The sequence below is a fragment of the Misgurnus anguillicaudatus genome, chromosome 21 (genome assembly GCF_027580225.2).
Source record: "Misgurnus anguillicaudatus chromosome 21, ASM2758022v2, whole genome shotgun sequence".
Lineage (NCBI taxonomy): Eukaryota > Metazoa > Chordata > Actinopteri > Cypriniformes > Cobitidae > Misgurnus > Misgurnus anguillicaudatus.
The window spans coordinates 38,901,985-38,924,097 of record NC_073357.2 but is presented as its reverse complement, the minus strand read 5'-3'; the positions used below and the strand labels follow the sequence as shown (position 1 = coordinate 38,924,097).

Below are 22,113 nucleotides of genomic sequence, written 5' to 3'. Positions count from 1 at the left end.
ATATGTGAGCATGTGTGATTTCGCGCCCCCGTAAACTCTGGCGAACTTTGGCGTTGTACCAAAAGATGAATCTAGAAATCTACTAATATAACGTCGAGATGGTCACATTTTAAACCATACATTTTCGACAGAGGAGGTTAACTGCACATTACCGTACTGGGGTTTGGAAATGTTGTGATCCATTCTTACACGTTTTAATTCCTCAGATAGCAAAATGCAGCAGAAACAGCAAAGAGCTCGTGAGCGCGCTCAGACGCTGATGACGTCTGCGCTGACTGCATCGCCTGCCGCCAAAGTATTAATGTACAATCAAAACACTATAAAAAGGGTGAAAATCTTCGACAAGTGACAAGGATGCAGCACAGAATTTATTACTATTGTGCATGTTAAACAGATTAAAAGTCAAATAACAGATTAATGGATGCTTCTTTGTTTTGAGGTTGCATGCAAAATCCATTTGGCTCAAAAAAACCAAGGGGGCACTTGCCCCCTCAGTTTGAATGGGCATGACGCCTCTGGTTGATGGTACCCATGCACTTCCATAATGTTTGTTTTCCTACTATTGAAGTCAATAAGTGGTTACCATCATTTACAATAGCTTTTTTGTGTGTTCAACAGAATAAAGAAACTCATACAGGTTTAGAAAGCGAGTAAATTATAACAGAATTTTCATTTTTTGGGTGAACTATCCCTTTAAGTTGTCAAAGTAATACAGACCTTTTATAAGTTGGTACATTGGGTGTCTTTGATAAAGGTTAAAGATAAGCTCTGCAGAATAGTGGACCTTTAAGGGGGTCGCACACCAGACGAGAAGCACTGTGCAGCATTGCGTCTAGGACATTTCGGAGGTATTGTACACTGGAAGTGCACATTAAATAGCGCAAGTTTACTCAGAAAGCGTCTACCTTAAAGGTATAGTGGAAGATTGTCCAGAATTTTTGAAAATAACTGCCCCTCCACTTTAAAAAAAAAAATGCACATGCGTAACACTCTACCTGCTCCCAAGAGCGAACGCCTGTTAAATGTGTTCACGAGGGAGAGCATGCACGAGTCTAGTTATTCTCTTCGCTATGTTTACAAGTTTCTGCCGGCATGGCTCATACATTGAGATGTTTACCTTGTCTGCGCAGTTCGTGACTTGTGCCAGGGCTAGCATCGCTAATCATAGCTTACATCAACTTTTACTAGCAGTGATTTTGAATGGATTTCTCCAAATAGCCTGACAAACTTTACCTGTCGAGTAGAAACTCTGCGACTGAAGCATCAGTGGGAAGCCCAACCTGTGCTTTTAGTGCACGCCAGCATGTGAAATATTCTCCCCAAAACACTGTGGTCTTGTTTCTTTCTTCAAAGGCCTTTCTCTTCTTGTCATACAATTCGTAAACACTTTTTCTGTTGCGACCCTCAGACATTTTGAAAAAATACTGTGAGAACGCGAGCTTCAATGAATGGCTGAAACCGTAGCACACCACACATATACACCTGAAAGTGCGCATGTGCAGAAAGCGAACCTAGGGACTAGCACGTATGAAGGCCTATTATTATCAGAATGATTAACAACTAGAATGACCAATAGTCTTGATACACCCAGAAAAAGAAAATCTTCCGCTATACCTTTAAAATGCAAAATATACGTTAGCAGCCAATGTTAATCGCTAACGATTTGGGACAATATGATGTTATTTAATGTTAAACTATGTGAGTGGTGCTCTGTGGTGCGATAGGGATTTGAGCAGTGTCCTGAGTCACAGCGGACAGGCGCCACCTTTATGCGTATACTTATAGAAAACAATGTGTTCGAGTTTTTTAGAACGGCATGGCGCTGAGCGACCCCCTTTAGGGCTTCAGTTTGACTTCTGTACTTTAAGCAATAATGTCAGAATGAATCACTTTCTCATTTATTTCTCATTTTATCATGTGCTTTCCTCATTTTTTCATTCATATCTAAATATTTCTTTACTCTTTGCATACAGTTTCAGACACCTCCAGCAATCCTACTTTCACGCAATTCAACTCCACTTCCGTCTATCTGAACTGGACAGGCCAGCTAACACCAGCCAATCAAACTTTTACTATGCGTAAGTTTAAGCCAGTTAGAATTAACCCTTTACTTCAGCCTGTTAGCGGTAACAACAAAAGAGGGTTATGTTGTTTTTAGATGGGTCAGTTATATGTTTAGGGGCACATTTTGGTGTAATTGGCTTATATTGGGGTGATTTCCCGGACAGGGATTAGCTTGGACTAGACCTTAGTTTAATTAGGAAATTTAACTTGTTTTAACAAACATGCCTTACTAAAAACATTACTTGTGTGTGCATTTTGCGGCAAAACAAAGAGCACTGATGTATTTTAGGATATGTCCGTGCAAGTTGTTTTCAGTTCGTACAGCTCTTACATTTATTTTAGTCTAGGACTAGTCTAATCCCTGTCCAGAAAAAAGTCCCTTAGTGTATAATCTGAGTAAAGTAGTAAATAAACAAAATGTTTATATGTAAGTATTATGAGTAAGAATATAAATGTGTGTATGCATGGGCATACTGCATGTACTAATGTGTGTTTGGGTGTCCATGTCCACTTTCTTGCACTCATAGGCCCTGATCCCATTCGTAACCCGTCTGTGTCTGCTATCACTGTAAACTTAGTATTACTGAACTGGACAGCTCCGAATGGCATCAGTTCATATTACAAAGTAGTTTGGGGTATAAATTCAACATTCCAGAACCTCACTACCATCCAAAACTCCACGCAAATCTCACAACTCACACCCGGCACCAAATACACCTTCCGTGTCACTTCAGTGGCTTCTGATAACCTCACTGAAGGACAGACTATTGAGATATCCCAAAACACAAGTAAGTAATGTAAGAAGTATTGGGAGAGGGTTTAGTGGTGTATGTTGTAATCAAACGTGTGTTTACGAGCGTGTGTGGACGCCTGTGGCTTTGAAATGTACCTTGATGATCATGTTAATGAAAGAGTTTTACCTGTACACAAGTCCAGCACAGGTGGAGAGCATCACGGGGCCGAATGTCAGTAATGGCAGTCTAAACGTATACTGGACGGCTCCTTCCGGTAATGTGGATTCTTATATAGTGAACATATGGAATGCAGAGCTAAACATCACGCAGAACCAGACCAGCACTTTCTGCTCCTCCATCTTCAGTAACCTTAATGCAGGAAGGGTCTACAACGTCACAGTCACATCTGTTAGTGGAATCCTAAAGAACATCTCCTCCATAAAACTTTTTGCCACCAGTGAGTAATAAAAGCTTTGTATGCTTTTGATCTCTTTACCAAAATATCAAAAACAAAAAGGGTACATTTACACCAGGCCCATCTTACAACATAGTATTTAAGTGTGATTTTTCTTCTCAGGTCCCAATCCACCCGAAGCACTTAGGGTGAGTGGCTGTAACAGTACGTCTATTTCTTTGCTGTGGTCGAAACCTCAACTAATGAATGGAACCAGTGTGTCCTATGAAGTTTCATATACATTCAACCAATCGTGGACGAACTCAACTTCGAGTTCGCTCGACTTGACACTTTCAGGTTTATTATCAGGCAGCCAGTATGTCATAAGAGTGGTCACCGTTGGAGTGCAAAATCTGAAGAGCTCACCTGTACAACTAACCACATATACAGGTGTGTCTCTCTCGCACTTGTTCTTTACACATACTGTACATGCCGAGTATGTGTATTTAGCATGTACTAATAATAGTGTGCTGCTTACAGTATTTATTTAAAGGGTGTATGCATGTGTTTCCACCAGCTCCAAATGCAGTGCAGAATCTAATGATTTCTGCTGTCAGCAATAATTGGGTCAATCTCACCTGGGTCAGCCCTACTGGAAACTCCAGCCTGTTCATCTACGTCATCAACATTACCACATTCAACCAGACACTTAATACCACATCCAACAATTATCAGATTACTCAGATGCAGCCTGGTACTCAGTATAATTGCAGCGTCACAACTTACATTATGAATAGCAACATCCCTGGACCCTCACAGTCTATACAGTGTAATACCAGTAAGTCTAAATACTCAACACCTTATTTAATACACTGTGCTTATCATAGTCTGTTATGATCATTAAAGGATTAGTCCACTTTCTCAAAAGAAAAATGCAGATAATCCACTCACCACCACGCCATCCAAAATGCCGATGTCCCTCCCCGCTCAGTCGAGAAGAAACCACGTTTCCTGAGGAAAACATTGCAGGATTTTTCTCATTTTGGTGGACTTTAGTGGAGCCCAACACAGCTTTTTTCAACAGAGTTTCAAAGGAATATAGACGATCCCAAACGAGGCATAAGGGTCTTATCTAGCAAAACGATTGTCATGTTTGACAAGAAAAATAAAAAATATGCACTTTTAAACCACAACATCCTGTCTAGGTCCGGTCCTGAAAGCGCCAGCGCGACCTCACGCAATGCGTCATGACGTCAAGAGGTCACAGAGGATGAACGCGAAACTCCGCCCCAGTGTTTACATGTGTTGAGAAAGAGGACCGTTCCGATGTGTTGTATGTGGAATGATACTAATTAATGTCTTTGTGTCAGTTTATTGTTTACAATGGTCCGCAAATGTGCGTTTCATATATGTAACACCTGACCTTTCTACGTCACTATGCATTTACGTTAGGTCGCGCTGACGGATCGTTTATATTCCTTTGAAACTCTGTTGAAAAAAACTGTTAAGTGTTGAGTTAAGTATTAAGTGTTGGGCTCTATTAAAGTCTATTAAAATGAGAAAAATCCTGCAATGTTTTCCTCAAAAAACATAATTTCTTTTCGACTGAACAAAGAAAGACATCAACATTTTGGATGACATGGTGGTGAGTAAATTATCTGGATTTTTCTTTTAAAAAAATGGACTATTCATGCAGATGCAGAATATGATTGTATACACTTTGTTTCAGAGCCATTGCCAGTGACTAATTTAACTGCCTCTCGCATTGGCACGACTGGGATGTTGCTGTCCTGGTCTCGTCAGAGTGACTACAAATTTACATACGTGTATAACGTGAGTGTGAACGGTGGTCAAAGGATTCAAAACAGTAATGAGACTGCAAATGTCAGTAACCTGACCCCTGGGAGCAACTACACGTTTACTGTGCAAACTATAGCAAATAGCATTAGCTCCGAGCCTGTGTTCATCTCTGCATTTACAGGTAATGTTTTTTACAGATTATTCACACACTGCTGTTTTTGTTTAACATTTGATTGACCCCTTCAGACCTTATTTGATTGGTTGATCAGCATTTTTAATGGTTTGAACCACAAAACATGTGATGTCCATTCCAGTGGACCCAGGGCCTGAAGGGGTTAAACAACAGCTAAACTCTCAGAAATCCCATTTGTAACTTGCGAAAATCAATATCTTATGCATTGCTAACCAATGTGCCTACAGTATGGCTTGTCCAAAATATGTATGTTTTACATGGGTATGTTACATGGTTCAACAGGGCACTATTCACACCTTTACTGATCTTTTATTGATCTCTTTAATTTTGTTTTGTCAGGGCTCGATAAAGCATCATTAATTTCTGCTGTGGGAACTACTGATAGGATGACAGTGGCGTGGACGCCGCCCAATGGCACTGTGAGTCTCTACAGCATCAAAATCCTGCTCAATGGAACGGTTTGCCAAGCGAAAAACCAAACAAATGAAACCACTGTGGTGTTCTCAAATCTTCTTCCTGGAACTGTGTACTTTGTTGTTGTTGTGAGCATTAGTGGACCCGTAATGCAGGACAGTGATAGTGTCAAGAATGCCACATGTAAGTTGCTTAACACACCCAAACTCAAACTTACAAATGGAGTCCCAGAAGAGTGCTAATGAGTAGCCTATTCATACACCTGACTTTCTTTTCCCAGAATCTCAAGGGATTAATGGGATAATTCACCCAAAAATGAAAATGATGTTATCATGTACTCATCTTGTTCTAAACCTGTTTGAGTTCCTTTGTTTTGTTGAACGCAAAAAAAGAAGATATTTTGATTATAAATGATTCTAAGCACACAGTTGACTGTACCCACTGAATTCCATAGTATTTGTTATACAATGGATACTGTCAACTGTATGGTTACCATAATTTTTTTAAATATATTCTTTTGTGTTCAACAGAAGATAGAAACAACTTGAGTTAAAGGAAAACACCACCGGATTTTTTTAAGCTGATAAAAATGAGAAATATATTGTATGGCAGAAAAGCACTTAGTTTGCAGCACTTTGACCTCTGGTGCAGTAACATCATCACTTCTGTGAACTCCCTCCTATCCCTCAAACTTCTGTCAATATTACTGCGCCCGAGGTCAAAGTGTTGCAAACTAAGTGCTTTTCCGCCATACAATATAGTTCTCATTTTAAATTCCCTTAAAACATCCCCACATTTTATTTTGTGCCACCACACTTACTAGTGTAACAGTCTTTAAATAAGGAAAACATGGAAGTGTTTGGTAGCTTTAAATTCATCCCTGTTTGGATCCTAAGGAATGAATGGGGCTAGGCTAAATGCTAACACATTCACAATGCGCTGCCTTGAAAAAAGATATGTATTTATTAAGTTGAGGTAAGAACATAGTAAAATATTGAAAAACGGTGGTGTTTTCCTTTAATGATGACAGAATCTACATTTTTTGGTAAACTATCCCCTTAATATATAAACACATACTGTATGTTGTGTCATTAGTTACTTAATACATGTTTTATAACCTAACAGCAACAGACAAAATGATTTGGATCAGATATGTGTGCACTAGTCAACGTTAAGGGAGGGCTGGAAATTGGTAAAAAATTAATGGATGCAAATGTATGACATCTCTGATGCACTGTTGTCTTTACAGTACCTACTCCTCCTCGTGAGTTGGCCGTGACAGCACGGAGCTCTGCTTCTCTAAACATTAGCTGGGCTCAACCACTCAACATGAGCTCAGGGTCATACAGCTTTCTCCTGCAGTACAATCAACCCTACTCAATCAACTGTAGCCAAAATTACAGCTCTCTGACTAACCTCAGTCCAGGTGTCCTGTACAACATCACTGTGAAGACTGTTGGTGCAATGGGATATTTCAGCACTCCTCAGTATCTCACCGCTTATACAAGTAAGCAAGCAGTCGTGACCGTGTGACATTATAGATATTGACACAAATATACTGTACAGTAAGCTCTGCAAAGTGTGATTTATTCAGCTTTATTTTGTGGAAGACAGAAGCTATTAAATAAATAGTGTTCAAAAAAAGTGTTCATTTTTATTATTAATGAGACATGCAAATACCAGTGATCAGATCTGACATTTCAGTTACCACCAGGTTTGCATGTGGATTTACTGTAACTTACAAAATTTGGTTAATATACAGTGGGATTAATGGTTAATCCAGAGTTAGTGAAAAGAACACTTGGTGCTCTACGGTCTATCATTTACTCTACCATATGGTTAACATTAACCAAGTTGGAGGGAACATTGCAGAAATGTGTAAGTGTTTGTTATTTTAAATTGTCTTTCAGATCCCAGTGCTGTAAGTCAACTGACAGTAAATAATTTCACAGAAAACAGTATATCTTTGATCTGGAAGCAGGATGATCAGCAGCAGAATGGTTACTCCTATCTGCTCCAGTTCAGATACCCTAATGGCACAGATGTGCAAATGACTGTCAATAACACCTCAGCACAGCTGCTGTCACTGCGGTCTGCCAGCCAATACAACATCAACATTACTACACAGACAGCAGATGGCACCCAGTCTGATCCCCAGTTCAAAACAGCCTACACCAGTAAGTCACTTCACTGCATACAAAATTATATTACTCTGTTTTACTGTCCTGGTTTTGATACTTTTTAACACTTTGTTAGATTTTATAGCTAATGAATTTTACTCAGTAGTAAGGGAAGAGAGGAGGTATTTGTAATAGGGGTCAATTGTAAAGGACTGCATTTAATAAGGCAAATAAATCCACTCTTATCTAAAAATGCACTTTTGAACGTGTTTCTGTCAGAAAATGAGTTGCCAGTGGGTGTGCAGAAACCCGTTATTATACAAATCCATCTTTTCTTTTTTGTGTAATCTCCTTCAAACAGTCCTGCTAGAAAAAAAGTTTTTTTGTGATTGTTGCGGGCAAAAATCCTTGATCTTGCGGCACGTTTTCTTAAAAAATGCAATGGAATATGCATGATTTTTATGCAATGAACTTGCGGGAACTTGCAAAAACTGTTTTCAGAAATCATGCAAGCCCTGCATATTTTGCGCACGAAAATCTGCAATTTATGCTATAACATGGCTGCAACAGGTGTAGTGATATTACGCAGTACCTGATAGGGCTGCACGATTAATCGTTTTTAAACCGAAATCGCGATGTGAATGGATGCGATTTTCGAATCGCAAGAAATGCGATTATTTCGATTCAAAACTATTAAATATAACAATCATCTAGTACGCAGTTTTTGACAGTTCGCTTCATGCGCATTTTACGTTTGATGCAGTTTAGACCAATAGAGTGCATGAACACTGAGGTGCTGACTACACGTCATCACACCATTTGGAAAACATGAGCGCGAGCAGCAGTTCAACTCCTCAACAAAATATACGGCCAAATGATTTCCGCGATGCGGAAAACACGGACAGAATCGCGAAATGCATACAAATGGAATTAACTGCACAACGCGGAATGTCATGAAGTTGGCAGATTTTGGATTCAGTCATTTTAAAAACGCATTATAACTCATTAACCGTCAAATGAATGGACAGAAATGCGCGAAAACATTTCCCTTTTGTGTAATGTTGGACTTAAAGAAAGGTGTATATACGTCCGTTTCTCGTCATGCATCGCAAACAATGACAAACGCCTCATCAGACTATAAGCAGGTTTCATTAAAGCCCGGAACACAGCAGACGAAAGAGGTACATTATACTTTCTTGCACGGGCACATCTGCACCGCTTTGAATATTTACAGGCATGAGGGTTCATGAAGCGCGCACACAGAGAGCAGTCAGCACACGCGTGATCACTAAACTTAAGTTTTCTTTCTTGTCTAAGTGAACATAAACAGCTGGATGTTTATCAGTAGGCTATATTGAAGCAGAGCAGTTTAGCTGTCTTGGGTCTTAAAGTGACAGTAACCTGGTGCTTTCTGTGTCAGAAATGTTTATTACACACCAAAAATTAAAATCAGTCCTTACTCTTAACTGAACAAGCTTCTGCAGCTCCACATTAAAATCCTACAGTGAGGACTGTGCAGTCTTTTATTTGTATTTTTTGCTTATGTTAAATCATAGATTCAATTAACTAATATATTTACATTTATTACAGATGCCTGAAAAGTAAAACAAGATGAGTATAGTCTTATGATTAAAAGTAATACTAAACATTTGCTTGTGAGATGCATTGTTGTGGTGACAGCCCAAATACATTGGCCTATATGTTATTTTAAATAAAACTTTCAAAAAAAAAATTTTTTCTTGTATTTTTTAAATGTTCTTAGATTTAAAAAAAAGTTTGTCTGCAGAATAGCAAAGTCCTGCAGACAACTTGGTACAATGTTTAAGAGGTTTCAAATAAACAGTAGCACAGCATCTTTCTTTGGTGCTATTAAAACCACCACAACAAACCTGGATGTACCTCTTTTATTATATAATAATGAATCGCACTTTAAATCGCGAATCGCAATTTTGATCAGAAAAATCGCAATTAGATTTTTTCTCTGAATCGTGCAGCCCTAGTACCTGAAAATAGTCCCCTGCTATTGAAAGTAACCAAGGGGACTATTTTCGGGCAGTGCGTAATATCACTACGCCTGCTGCAGCCATGTTACATCAGCAAAGTCACTGATTATTACGCCAGAATGAGAGTATAGTTCCTAGCCATATCTACCTAAAAATTCGCAGCTTTTAATTTTCCGTTTTCCATTTTTAAATAGGAAAAATATTGAAACTATTTGGTTATTTTTTAGCGTGATGGTAATGGTCTAATCAGATTCAATGGATTGTGCTAAGCTATGCTAAAAGTGCTAGTGCCAGACCCGGAGATCAGCTGAATTGATTCAAAAACGGTAAAAATCTAATGTTTAACTCTAGGGGAGCTGGAAAACCAGCAAACCTTTTTTTTTAAAGTGGAGTGTCCCTTCATTGACACCCTGCTTCACATTGTGCCACATTCCACCTTGAGTGTGCATTATTTTTGAATAATTCAACGGCCCATCATCAATTATTCCTTGCATATCCACCATAATTGGGCATTTGTAACCCTCTTCCCAATTCTTTATCATTATCATATTATCATATCCAGGTATGATAAAGCTATTTGTGCAGAACATGACCACTAATAGTTGCCCCTGCTCTTCTCTATGTTTTTTTTTTGCAGAGCCATATCCGGTTTCTAATGTGCGTATTGACTCTGTGAATGTGACTGCTGTAAGCTTGAGCTGGGACTGTCCTCAGGAATGTCCCAGTGTGTTTTCTTATCGAATATTTGTATCCAATTGCACAGTAAACAACAGAAACCTGTCTACTTCCACTGAAACCATCACAGTCACTGGTCTGCAGCCTGGGACCCAGTGTCAGTTCAGTGTATATAGCATCGCAAACAACATTTCAGGAGATCCAACGAACATCTCTGTCTTCACAAGTATGAATGAATTGTGTTGTTTACACCCACACACGCTTCAACAAGGAGACATTTATCACATACATTAACAACATTGTTCAAATACTTCTTTTGATCAAAATGTTATGGCTGATTCCTTCCCTTGAATGGACTCTTTACTTCTCTCTTTCCCCCAAAGAGCCCTCGACGGTGGTTCCGAAAGTAGATAGTCAAGGCTCTAATCAATCCCTTTTGGTGACGTGGGGTCAGCCTGCTGGTGGACTGGACTTTTACATTTTAAACATCAGCAGTAGAGGATGGTACAACAGCAAGACACTGAACACCACTGAAAACAATTATACCTTTACTCAGCTAAAAGCAGCGACCGTCTACACAGTCACACTCACCACTGTCAAGGGAGCCTACCAGGAAACATCAAGTTCAGTTGACATGGCAACCTGTAAGTATTCCACCCTAAAGCATAATTGGATAAAATCATGCCAGAAATTTATATTTTTAATACGTAAACATGCATGCACCGAATGGTCTTTAGAGCTGGTCATTGTCTTTCAGATCCAAATAAACCGGGAGAGATTAATGTGTTGTTCAAGAGCACCAATTCACTGTCACTGCAATGGGAAAAAGCTCAGAACATGACAGCTGACAGTTTCAACTACAGCCTAAACTACTGGCTTGGCAATAACAGCTCTCAAAAGAATTTTTCCACTCCTAACAACACTTTTTGCCTGGTCAACTTGCAATCCGGAACGTCCTATAATGTTTCTGTATTTACTGTGGGGCCGATGGGTTTCAAGAGTGAACCTGTGTTCAGATACCCTATAACCACCCGTAAGTTCAGCTGCTTCTAATCCTAAATTAGCATTGTGTTAGCATTGCAAAGGTTCATGGGTTCGAATCCAGGGAATTCACATACTGCTAAAAATGTAACGCTTGAAATGGACTGCTTTTTTTGGGTAAAAGGCTTTAACGTAAATGTAGTAATATTGACAAAGCTTAGTATTTGGGTGATTCTCACGAAATCCAGTGTCCATTCTCAAGAAGTCCGTTTTTAAAAAAATCCCTTGAAGCCAATTTTTTGTGCACATATAAGATTAAGGTCTGAACTTACTATAACCATTATTTTTGGATGATTTAAAAAAAAATCCTATAGAATTATTTACATTTTTTAGATGATCATTATCAAAAATTATCATTACCGCAACATATTACATTAAATACTTGCATTTACAAACTCATGTTTCGGTAATGAGAACTAAAAAGTTGTCTATGTACTATGACAAACAAAATTTCAACTTTTATCTGGAGAGAAAATATAAGCACTGCTTACCTGGTAGCCATCTTGAGTGTCACAGTCAATTATGTCCCTTCCAACATTTTTTTTTTTTGAAAATGTTAGTTCCTTGAGGGCTTAAACAATGATTGAAAATTGTTGCGGAGGATGAGAAATTTTTTCTTATATTTCTTATTATTGTGTCTACATTTACCAATAATCACTAAATACCACATGTTTCTTTACTGTAAATGTTTATAGTATAACATGCACTGAAGTTTTTCATTATAAATATTTTCATGTCAAAGAAACAAAATCCAGTCATGGACAGGTTGCGGTAATGAAAATTTTCCTCTTAAATGTGGAAAAAAACAAAAAAATTGGTTTGTATGATGTCATTTGAAATCATGTGCAAAATAGTACATAAAGAGATGTTTTGTAACTGTATGCTTCTTATTTTGATGCTCTTACTTTGCATTTACTTTTTTTATCAAAATGTTTCATGACACCTCATAAGTCTAATTTCGTGAGAATCACCCATATGTATTTAAACATTGAATTGGTCTCGAATACAGTCTTTTAAAGCCATTATTACTATTGCACTGACAAGCCATTTTACATCAAATTGTGAGTGTTGAATTGTTCTTTGAAAAACCTCTTCCTTCCTGTATCTGTTTGCAGTACCTGACCCTGTTCAAAACCTGCAAGTTGTTTCAACGGCAACAAAAGACATCACTGTAAAATGGATGATGGTGACAGCGGTCCCGAAGTATGTAGTGAGTGTTTACAGTGAGAAGGCGGAGCATAAGTATTTCACAACCGATTCAAATACCTATATTTTAAAGAATCTGATGCCTTCAACGCAATACAACATAAGTGTTCGTAGCCGTACTTCTGACGACACAGATGGAGCTGATGTGTGGCTGACGGTTTGCACAGGTTAGTACAAACACACATGGTTGTGCTATTAAAATAAAACACAAGAACACATTGCAAATGATAAATAGATTTGTATTAAAACTTGCAGTTTTACTTCTGCTTTAAAACAGTATGCAGTTTGTATTTTTAACATAATATGTGCAAAGGCATTTTAAGAGTGGAAAATGTCTCTCTTTTATTGTATAATGTACTGTACGGTGATAGTAGTAGTTATAGTAATGTACAATGAAACTTTTGGGCCCTATTTTAACGATCTAAGCGCATTGTCTAAAGCGCACAGCGCAATGTCTAAATGGGTGTGTCCGAATCCACTTTTGCTAATTTAACGAAGGGAAAAATGATTTGTGCGCCGAGCGCATGGTCGAAAAGGGTTGGTCCTATTGTAATGGGAGTATTTTGGGCGTAACGTGCAGTAAACCAATGAGAGTCTCAGCTCTCATCCCCTTTAAAAGTCAGTTGCGCTGGCGCTATGTCTAATCCCTATTTAGATGACGGACTTTGTAAACTGAAAAACTAAGCGGAGGAAGAAGATCCCCGGTTTAAGATTAATGTTAAATAATTGTGTTGTTTTTCACTTGTATTGAAATTGTTATTTTTTTATTAAAACCTTTAAAACCCGTTTTCTTTTAGTCATGGAAGTAAAAAGCAGGCTTGTAATTGCTTTAAATGTATGGCTATCCAATATCATCAAAAAATAATTTACAAGTATGTAAGATAAGGTTTGTACTCTAAAAATACTTTATTTGTAACAAACAGGAGATAAAGAATTTACAAACGGCTCTATGCGCGTTTCAGCACTTTGGACAGCGTTTTTTAGCAAAGAGTTTTTTTTTTAAGCATTACTTAAAAATGTTTCTCATCTCACCATATCCGCAGGTACAGAGTCATCATATAATAAATCCGTGAGTTAGCATTTAAAAAAAGATGCATTTGTTTAAAGCAAAGCATTTATTTACTTACCAGGCTACAGGTGAAGCAGCTCTTTGCGCCTTCTAACGTCTCATAATTAGTCCTCATTTATGTCCAAGAGATTCAATAATAATCTTTTACATTCAATCCTTTAATCTTTCATATTTAAAAGCATTTTTGTGCTGCTGCGCATTCAGGTACTTTGTGATAAGCAAACCTGCGTTGTCCTCCCGTTTATAGGCGCATAGGTACTAATGCGCTCTTTAAATAACAAAAAAAACACATTGCGCCATTGACTTTAGACTTTAGAGCAGGTTTTTGTTGGTCAATGGCGTAGTCTATTTTAGTTGCCTCAAAATAGCAACGCGCCAACAATGCGCCTGAACACACCTCATTTTCAGACCAGAATGCCCATGGGCGCAAAAGGGGGCGCAAATGCATTTGCTATTTAAACAACGCGGCGCTAAACGTGAAAATTAGGGTGGAATCTAGAGAAAGACACTTGCGTCGCGCATTGCGCTGCATTGCGCCGGGTGTAAGATAGAGCCCATAGTAACAAAAACTAATAATAATCAGGTTCAATATTCATATAAAGAATAATTCTAGTTTATGCATATCCATATAATTATAAATATAAGAGCATTTCATTATGACACTGAATTCAGTAAATATGAATATGATATGAATGTGATATGAAGAAACATGGTAGTGGTATTTTAATGTACAGATGCAGCTCCAGTGGGAAACCTGACATGTACTGGACCTAATCTATCCGAAGCAATGCTCATCTTGTCATGGAGCCCTCCACCTGGTGGAAATCAGGCTTTTAGAATCCAGCTATCCTCCTATAACTCTCCAGTAAACACAAATATTTCCAGCCACAGCTTCACTGGGCTAAAGTATTACACTAAATACAGTGCCACTCATTGGACCATCGGCTGTGGCAAAAGTAGTACAGAACAAACGATCAACTGCATGACTGGCATCACAAGTAAAGAGATTATTTACATCTGTCATTTTTGTATGATTTTTACCTGTTTGGTTCTATATGTATGTGCATTTATTTTTTGGCTTTGTGTGTGTGCAGTACCTGTTCAACCTGTAATAAAAAAGGCAGTAAACGTGATTGACAAAACATACAACACATTTACTTTGAGTATTCAGCCAGAAGTCTTCAATAACTCAAATGGTCCTGTGGTTTATTATGGTGTCCTTGTGTCCTCCAGCGGAACCGTTGGTATGTCTGAGCAATATTTAACAAGATACTGTACTATATATTTTTTTACTTCCCTTGAATATTTTTATTAAATGATTTTCTCATTTGGTGCCTTTAAAAATCTAAATTAATGGTGAGTTTTATTTTAGCAGATGGCAAAATGGAGTTTGGCGAGTACCTGTTAAATACCTATGAGCAATGGAAAGCAAAGAAGTGCTCCACATATCTGGCTATTGTCAAAGAGATGGGGAATAGAAGTGTGGATGCACACACCATTGTCATTGGAGATCAGGCTAAATCGAAGGTTAACAATACTGAATCGGGTTACGTGAATGGGGAACTTGATGCTAAAGGCAGTTACAGGTAAATCAATATATTTCCAGTACTATTCTGAAACCTTTGTACCGCATATTGTAGATTAAAACCTAGTGTAATGCATGCTTTCATTACTAAACTTAAAAAACCAAGTCTTAATTCTGCCATGATGTGCACTGCTGTGTTGCTTGCCAGTATGTTGCTAAATCTGCTTTGTTGCTGATATATGTTCTGCTTTTTGCAGTTTTGCTATTGTTGCTTTCACTCATCTGGTGATGGCGAACGAATTAGTAGACGTGTCTTATTCATACTACTCCATATCCCAGTTTTATCAAGGCACCCTTATTCTGCCAGAAAACCCAGGTAATATTCAAAGCACTGACTACATCTCACCAGTCTTTTCCATGTAACACATCACATCTCTGCTGGGTTCACTGATCAGATTTACATGACTATTTAATACCATTAATTTTAGTACAACTTATATGGCTTAGATTTGCATTTACGTATAGGGAAATGTTCCTGGCATACTTTTGTGACCTTCATTTAGCCTTCAAGTTATGTTTTAGACACGCATAAAACACACACATTTGTTTTTACGTTTATAATTCATGTAAGAGATAACATCTCTCTCTCTCTCTCTCTCTCTCTCTCTCTCTCTCTCTCTCTCTCTCTGTCTCTAAGTGGTAATTTGCGGAGCGGCTGCAGGAGCCAGTTTCGCTGCTCTTCTCATTCTTATCATCATCGGTGTGGTGGCTTGTAGACGGTGAGACAATATTGAAGTTTGCATTAAAACATGCCAAATTCATAACCCATTTGGTCTTCTGACATATTTAAAGGTGCAGTGTGTAAATTTTAGCGGCATCTAGTGGTGAGGTTGCGAATTGCAACCAACTGCTCAGTCTACTGCTCACCCCTCACTTTTGAAACACATAGAGAGGTTATGGTAGCCACCACCAGACAAAAATGTCATTGTCGGAGACAACTTAGTAAAAAAATGTTGTCCGTTAAGGGCTTCAGTAGAAACATGGCGGCCCAAAATGGCGACTTCCATCTAAGGGGACCCTCTGTGTATGTAGATAAAAACGTCTCATTCTAAGAAGATAAACACATAACGGTTCATTATGAAAGGTCTTTATACACCCCTGATAATATAGTTTCTATATTATTTTGCATTCCTGTCAAGAGATCCTTTAAAAAATTACACACTGCACCTTTAAAAGGAATATATGATATCTGATAAGAAAATAATATTTAACACAATATCTAATAAGAAACCAATATTTAACATAATGTTACATCAGATATGTTTGAATTATTACCTTTTATTTGCATGATGTGACTCATTTGAATAAACTTTAAATAATGAAGTAATGTATTTTTAGATGACAGAATGTTCCACAATTACTTTATAATCTATTGATCAACTCGAGTTTTTTAGATGCTGTTAGTGTCTGAAAAATAATGACATCATTTTCTTTGTCACAGGAAGAGGAGAAAAGATGATTCTTCTAGTGTTCCCATCCACTCCATAAGGTAAGTGTACAATTTTCACCATATTGCTTAAAATGCCTTAACAACCAATAGAAAGAAAAATTGAAAGATGCATCATAAATCTAACCTTTATTCATTCTTATTTTCTTACAGAAACAAAGTGTAAGTACTCAAACAAGTACCTTTGTGTTTTCTCTCATTTCTTTCTTTGAGCATTTGTGATTTCAAATATTTTAGGTTGGGTATGATTGTCATATTTTATTAAAAATAATGATTCAAAAGTCTTTATTCTGTAATGTAGGTCTATATGTTGAAGTTATATTCATTTTTGTATATCATATTGTTTTATTTTCTACTGTCTTATTTAATGGTTGTATAGGAGTAATCCAATCAAGGTGGAAGATTATGAGGCTTACTATAAGAGGCAAAGAGCTGATTCATTCTGTGGATTCGCTGAAGAATTTGAGGTGACTGCACATTTGGTTTCTCTGTATGTAACAATGATTAGTATTACAGCTACTTGTTTACCACTTATATGGCCAGATTTATTAACACCTTGCACCAGCGCAAACCATCATGATTAGTAAAATGAAACAAATAACACTATAGAGTCAAAGCTATGAATGGTTTTATATACAGCTTTAGTTTAAGTTTAATATATTGCTTTATTCTTTATTTGTGTGTTTGCAGGATCTAAGACCGGTTGGAATAAATCAGGCAAAGGTCATTGCTCAGGCCCCTGAAAACAAATCCAAGAATCGATATAATAACGTCCTCCCATGTAAGATCCACACAGCACATGATTTTATCTTTTCACACCCTTACACAACACTGAGTTTCTTGAACAATGTTTATTATTGTCCATGTTGGACATTTTGCCCATGTTTCTAAACTGAACATGTCTTTTTGACAGATGATTCATCTCGTGTTAAGCTTTCTATGCCCAACAGCCAATTTGATGACTACATTAATGCCAACTACATGCCGGTAAGAAGAAGAAATGCTACAAAAAATTTGACTAGTTACATAATTTACATAATCTTCACAAGCTCTCATAACATGTGTTTCTAGGGTTACACATCAAAGAAGGAGTTTATCGCAGCACAGGGGCCTCTGCCCTGCACCGTCAATGACTTTTGGAGGATGGTCTGGGAGAAAAACATTCGTACTATTGTCATGCTTACCAAATGCAATGAACAAGGACGGGTACAGAATTCATTCAATACACCTTATCTCACCTGTCAGAGTCTAATTTCATTTATTTTGTATTTATGGCTTTTGGTATTGCATGTATGTTTTTACTGTCAGATATTAAGGCTTAATAATACATAACACATTAATACCACAGCCATATATTTTATAATAAGGACATATGTTATGTACAGTAGGTGACTTGCATAGATTAGTTATCATTTAACATTATGTAAGTTTATATTTAGCAGTATCCTGCATTTATTCAATCATTATATCAATATTTAAAAATATTCAGACTAATGTGATTAATCATTATTTATTATTGTTAAATGATGATTCATAGCTGAACTCTTATTATATGCTTAAATTATTGCTGTCAAAATTTTAATTGCCTTTAAGGTAAAATGTGAGAAATACTGGCCAGCAGAGATGAACCAATTTAACCATCTGACAGTAACGACTATTTCCGAAATTCCACTGGAGGAGTGGACCATACGTGACTTTGAAGTGAAAAATGTAAGTGTGTTTATGTTGTTATATACACAAAATATCCAAATATAATACACATTATGTTACGGTATGTGGGAAGAGGATGAAGGAGATGATGCAGATGACAATACAAACAAGAACTTCGATAAACTTATACTAGAAAACAACACACTAACGCAACAAGCGAGCGTGGCACTGACAAAGATCAGTTGAGGTGAAGGACACAGGGACAGTCTTTGGGTGAGCTGGAGCAATGCATTGGTTTCGGGATTGGACTGGAATGGATGATGACTTAATTTGTCTTCGTTTACAATTTCAACCTCAAAACTAGAGCCATTCAATTGGAGAACATCATTTAGAAAAACAATAAGAGATCATTTACATTCATTATCATAAATAAAGGATCATCCAGCCCCATCCAAAAGCATGCGATCCAGCTTACCAGGGGCCCTTATTTATAAAGCTTGCGTATGCACAAAACGGGGCTGGAAACATGCGTACCCAGTTCCTACGGTTGTGATCTATAAAAAAACAAACTTGATGGGGGAATGGGCTTGCTGGGTGTGATCTGAGGATGATTCATGTACGCAGACTCGCAGGTGATTTGTAATTTATAAAGGGAACATTGCTTTGTTTTATAAGTCGTAATATTTTTTGGCATATGCCATTTTCAGCTTTTGTGCGTACATTACATTTTAGTAAGGATCCTATGCACAGTTTTATAAATGAGACCCCAGATGAGTAAAGTCCATAAACTCCACAACCTAATCCTCCAGAGGTTGCCCATTCTGATGGAGATGAAAAAGCAAATAGTCCTCTGGAGAATCCTTCATGACTAACGTAAAGTTTGTGTTAACACAATGTTGTAATGTTGAATCAATGTTATTACAGTTATTAAATTATTATTATTTGTAATGTTATCCTTTGATATTTTGGGATAACTCTGTCCTATCCTTACAGGTGAAAACAGGTGAAACCCGATCAGTTCGTCACTTCCATTTCACTGCATGGCCAGATCATGGAGTTCCTGAGACGACTGAGCTTCTCATCAACTTCAGGCACCTGGTCCGAGAGCACATGGACCAGTACTCACGGCATTCCCCCACACTTGTGCACTGCAGGTACTGAACACTTGAGTATACGTCATAGAAAAAGATGGTGTACGTACTTACGGAAAAATACTGTGCTTCTGAAGTAAAAACAATATAAAGAGGAAATTAAATGTCCTATATTCTTTTTGTTCTCATAATACAGTGCAGGTGTGGGCCGGACAGGAACTTTGATCGCCATTGATCGGTTAATCTTCCAGATTGAGCGTGATGGTGTAGTGGATGTATTTGGGACCATCCATGATTTACGCATGCACAGACCACTGATGGTACAGACTGAGGTAATGAGTTTACATGAATATTTCTGTTTTTATTTCTGAACTTTTTAACTAGCTCAATTTGAACTGTATTTCTGTGTGTATGAGTAAATTGTAGCAATGTGGGTGAAATACAGAAAGGCATTACATATGTTGTGAATACTAGTGAATAAAGTACTAGTATACATTTTTTTACTGAAATGTATAAGGTTTGATGTGTAATCCTTTCTCTCTAACAATGTTTTCTAATTTTGCAGGATCAATATGTGTTTCTTAACCAATGTGCCATGGACTTCATCAGGTCTAGGACTGGCAACAATGTAGACTTGATCTACCAGAACACAGCTGCCCTTAGTATTTATCAGAACTTTGAACCCTTGAAAAAATCTAAAAATGGCTACCATAAGGCCTGATCCTCTAGCCAGAACATAAACGCTGCACTTCTGTAAACACTTTTAATTGATTCAACTGAATTTTATTTAAAGAAACCAAAAAACCCAAAATATATTTATTAAGTTTTTTAGAAGTATTTTATTAATCGAGTTTTTATTAAGTACAGAAATGCAGAAGCAGTGCTGTTTTGTAAGAATTTATTTAGGTTAAAAAAGTTCTTTCATGTCTTTTCCATGACTTTTTTTGTAAAGATGTGCAATAACCTGTAAGAAATGTATCCTGCTGAAGAATATGTGGCAAAAGATTTTATTCTTGAATATACAGTCTTACTATTGTATCTCAGTCTGTTTTGCAGCTCTTTTCATTTCGTCTCATCAGATAGGTACAAGATTAAATCTGATTAACTACTCAGGGTTTTAATATTTAAGGACAAGGCATGAGGTGGGTACATATATCAAGGGCTGTTATATGGATGGTTTGAATTTCATTTTGGGCTTAATAATGGCATGAAATCATCTAATTCATCTATCATGCACTTACTTTCTGTTTTAGGCTATATGTGAAGGACTAAATACAACTCTTTAAGCAGGATCACTCATTTGCTGTTATAAATCAAAATATTGCTGTATAGTAAACTTTCTTTTCTAAAACATTTCTTTCCTTTGCCATCCATCTGTACAATAAGAATACACCCACCCACACCTTACATTTGGCCGCTTATACCAGTAGTCAAATACCAGTAGTGCATTAATGAAACATAGTAAGGACGAACCTTACTATTGCTATCATTTAACATCAATATAGATGTTGTGCGCAATACGTTTGCAATAAGCATTTCATAATCAGTTGTCTCTGGAATTGTTATATTTTGTATATGAATGTTCAGTACATAGCTGATAATTTATTACAAAAAACTCTGTGCACTTAAATTGTTATATTTGTACATAAATATATATTTTGTTTTATCTGTTTTTTTCCACAAAGTGTGCAGGGACCCTTTGCTTTGTGTTGTTTTAATTCTTTGTAATTGTCTGCACAGATTTTTTTTAATGTTTATGGATACTCTGCTGGTCACAGTAATTAACCATACATATAAACTGTGTATTATTGAAATAAATAATGCTGCACTTAATTTTACACTACTGTTGTCATTTATGTGCATTATACTGTGATGGGTAAAATTTAGGTTCCCGTGTCTTGAACGTGTCATTACTCGTAACAGTTGTACTTGCCTGCTAAATTGTTTGTTTGGCGACTCCCTGTTGGATGTATACAGTCTTCCTGATTTGTCCCAGTGGTGTTGCGAGGGGAGGGTGGCTTTGGGGGCATAAGCCCCTAATATTCTGATCTTTTGAGGGTTGGAAATGTTTAAAGGGATAGTTCCCTTAAAAATGAAAATTCTGTCATCATTTACTCATTCTCATGTTGTTCTAAACCTGTATGAAATTCTTTTTTCTGATGAACACAAAAGAAGATATTGATGGTAAACACACAGCAGATATTGACCATTGACTTTCATAGTAGGAATAAAAAAAATGATGGAATTTAATGGGTACCGTCGACTGTGTGCTTACCATCATTTATCAAAATATTTTCTTCATTATTTATCACAATACTTCCAAAATATTGTTTACCTACTATGGAAGTCAATGGTCACTATCTGCTGTGTGTAAAATTTCTTCTTTTGTGTTCATCAGAAAAAAAATCATACATGTTTAGAACAACATGAGGATGAGGAAATGATGACAAAATTTTCATTTTAAAGTGAACTATTCCTTTAGGGTTTAAAAATGTATAGATTTTATTGTTATTACTTCTAATTTGTTTTCCTGGTACACTAAATCCGTCTGCGGTAGAGAATCAGCGCGTGATTTATTTTGATCAGCGCAGGTCAGAAGTTCGTCATCATGATGTCTAAACAGTACC

The 22,113-nt window shown here is 37.2% G+C and overlaps 1 protein-coding gene across 2 annotated transcripts; it reads left to right on the top strand.

The window, feature by feature from the left end:
* The first annotated feature begins 2,903 nt into the window (after positions 1-2,903).
* On the top strand, positions 2,904-21,324 carry ptprja (protein tyrosine phosphatase receptor type Ja). 2 transcript variants are annotated; one of them, XM_073859100.1, is made up of 26 exons: positions 2,904-3,255; positions 3,376-3,642; positions 3,770-4,030; positions 4,922-5,173; positions 5,525-5,782; positions 6,849-7,106; positions 7,510-7,776; positions 10,360-10,623; positions 10,781-11,041; positions 11,155-11,430; positions 12,554-12,811; positions 14,448-14,711; positions 14,808-14,957; positions 15,086-15,299; positions 15,496-15,614; positions 15,936-16,017; positions 16,740-16,787; positions 16,899-16,907; positions 17,125-17,212; positions 17,436-17,526; positions 17,659-17,732; positions 17,817-17,951; positions 18,339-18,455; positions 19,389-19,549; positions 19,683-19,818; positions 20,052-21,324. In XM_073859100.1, the coding sequence occupies exons 1-26, from the start codon at positions 2,958-2,960 to the stop codon at positions 20,205-20,207; spliced, it is 4,764 nt and encodes a 1,587-aa protein (XP_073715201.1). In that variant the 5' UTR covers positions 2,904-2,957; the 3' UTR covers positions 20,208-21,324. The 2 variants fall into 2 exon arrangements, with proteins under 2 accessions (XP_073715201.1, XP_073715202.1); XM_073859101.1 differs by lacking the exon at positions 16,899-16,907 and having other exon boundaries at positions 2,905-3,255.
* Positions 21,325-22,113: the final 789 nt, after the last annotated feature.

Bases quoted from the DNA above. Each gene is read 5' to 3' on its own strand.
- ptprja (XM_073859100.1), top strand. From the start codon at position 2,958: ATGATCATGTTAATGAAAGAGTTTTACCTGTACACAAGTCCAGCACAG. The intron at 14,958-15,085 runs GTATGTCTGAGC...GTTTTATTTTAG, and splicing joins GTCCTCCAGCGGAACCGTTG to CAGATGGCAAAATGGAGTTT. The intron at 15,615-15,935 runs GTAATATTCAAA...TCTGTCTCTAAG, and splicing joins TATTCTGCCAGAAAACCCAG to TGGTAATTTGCGGAGCGGCT.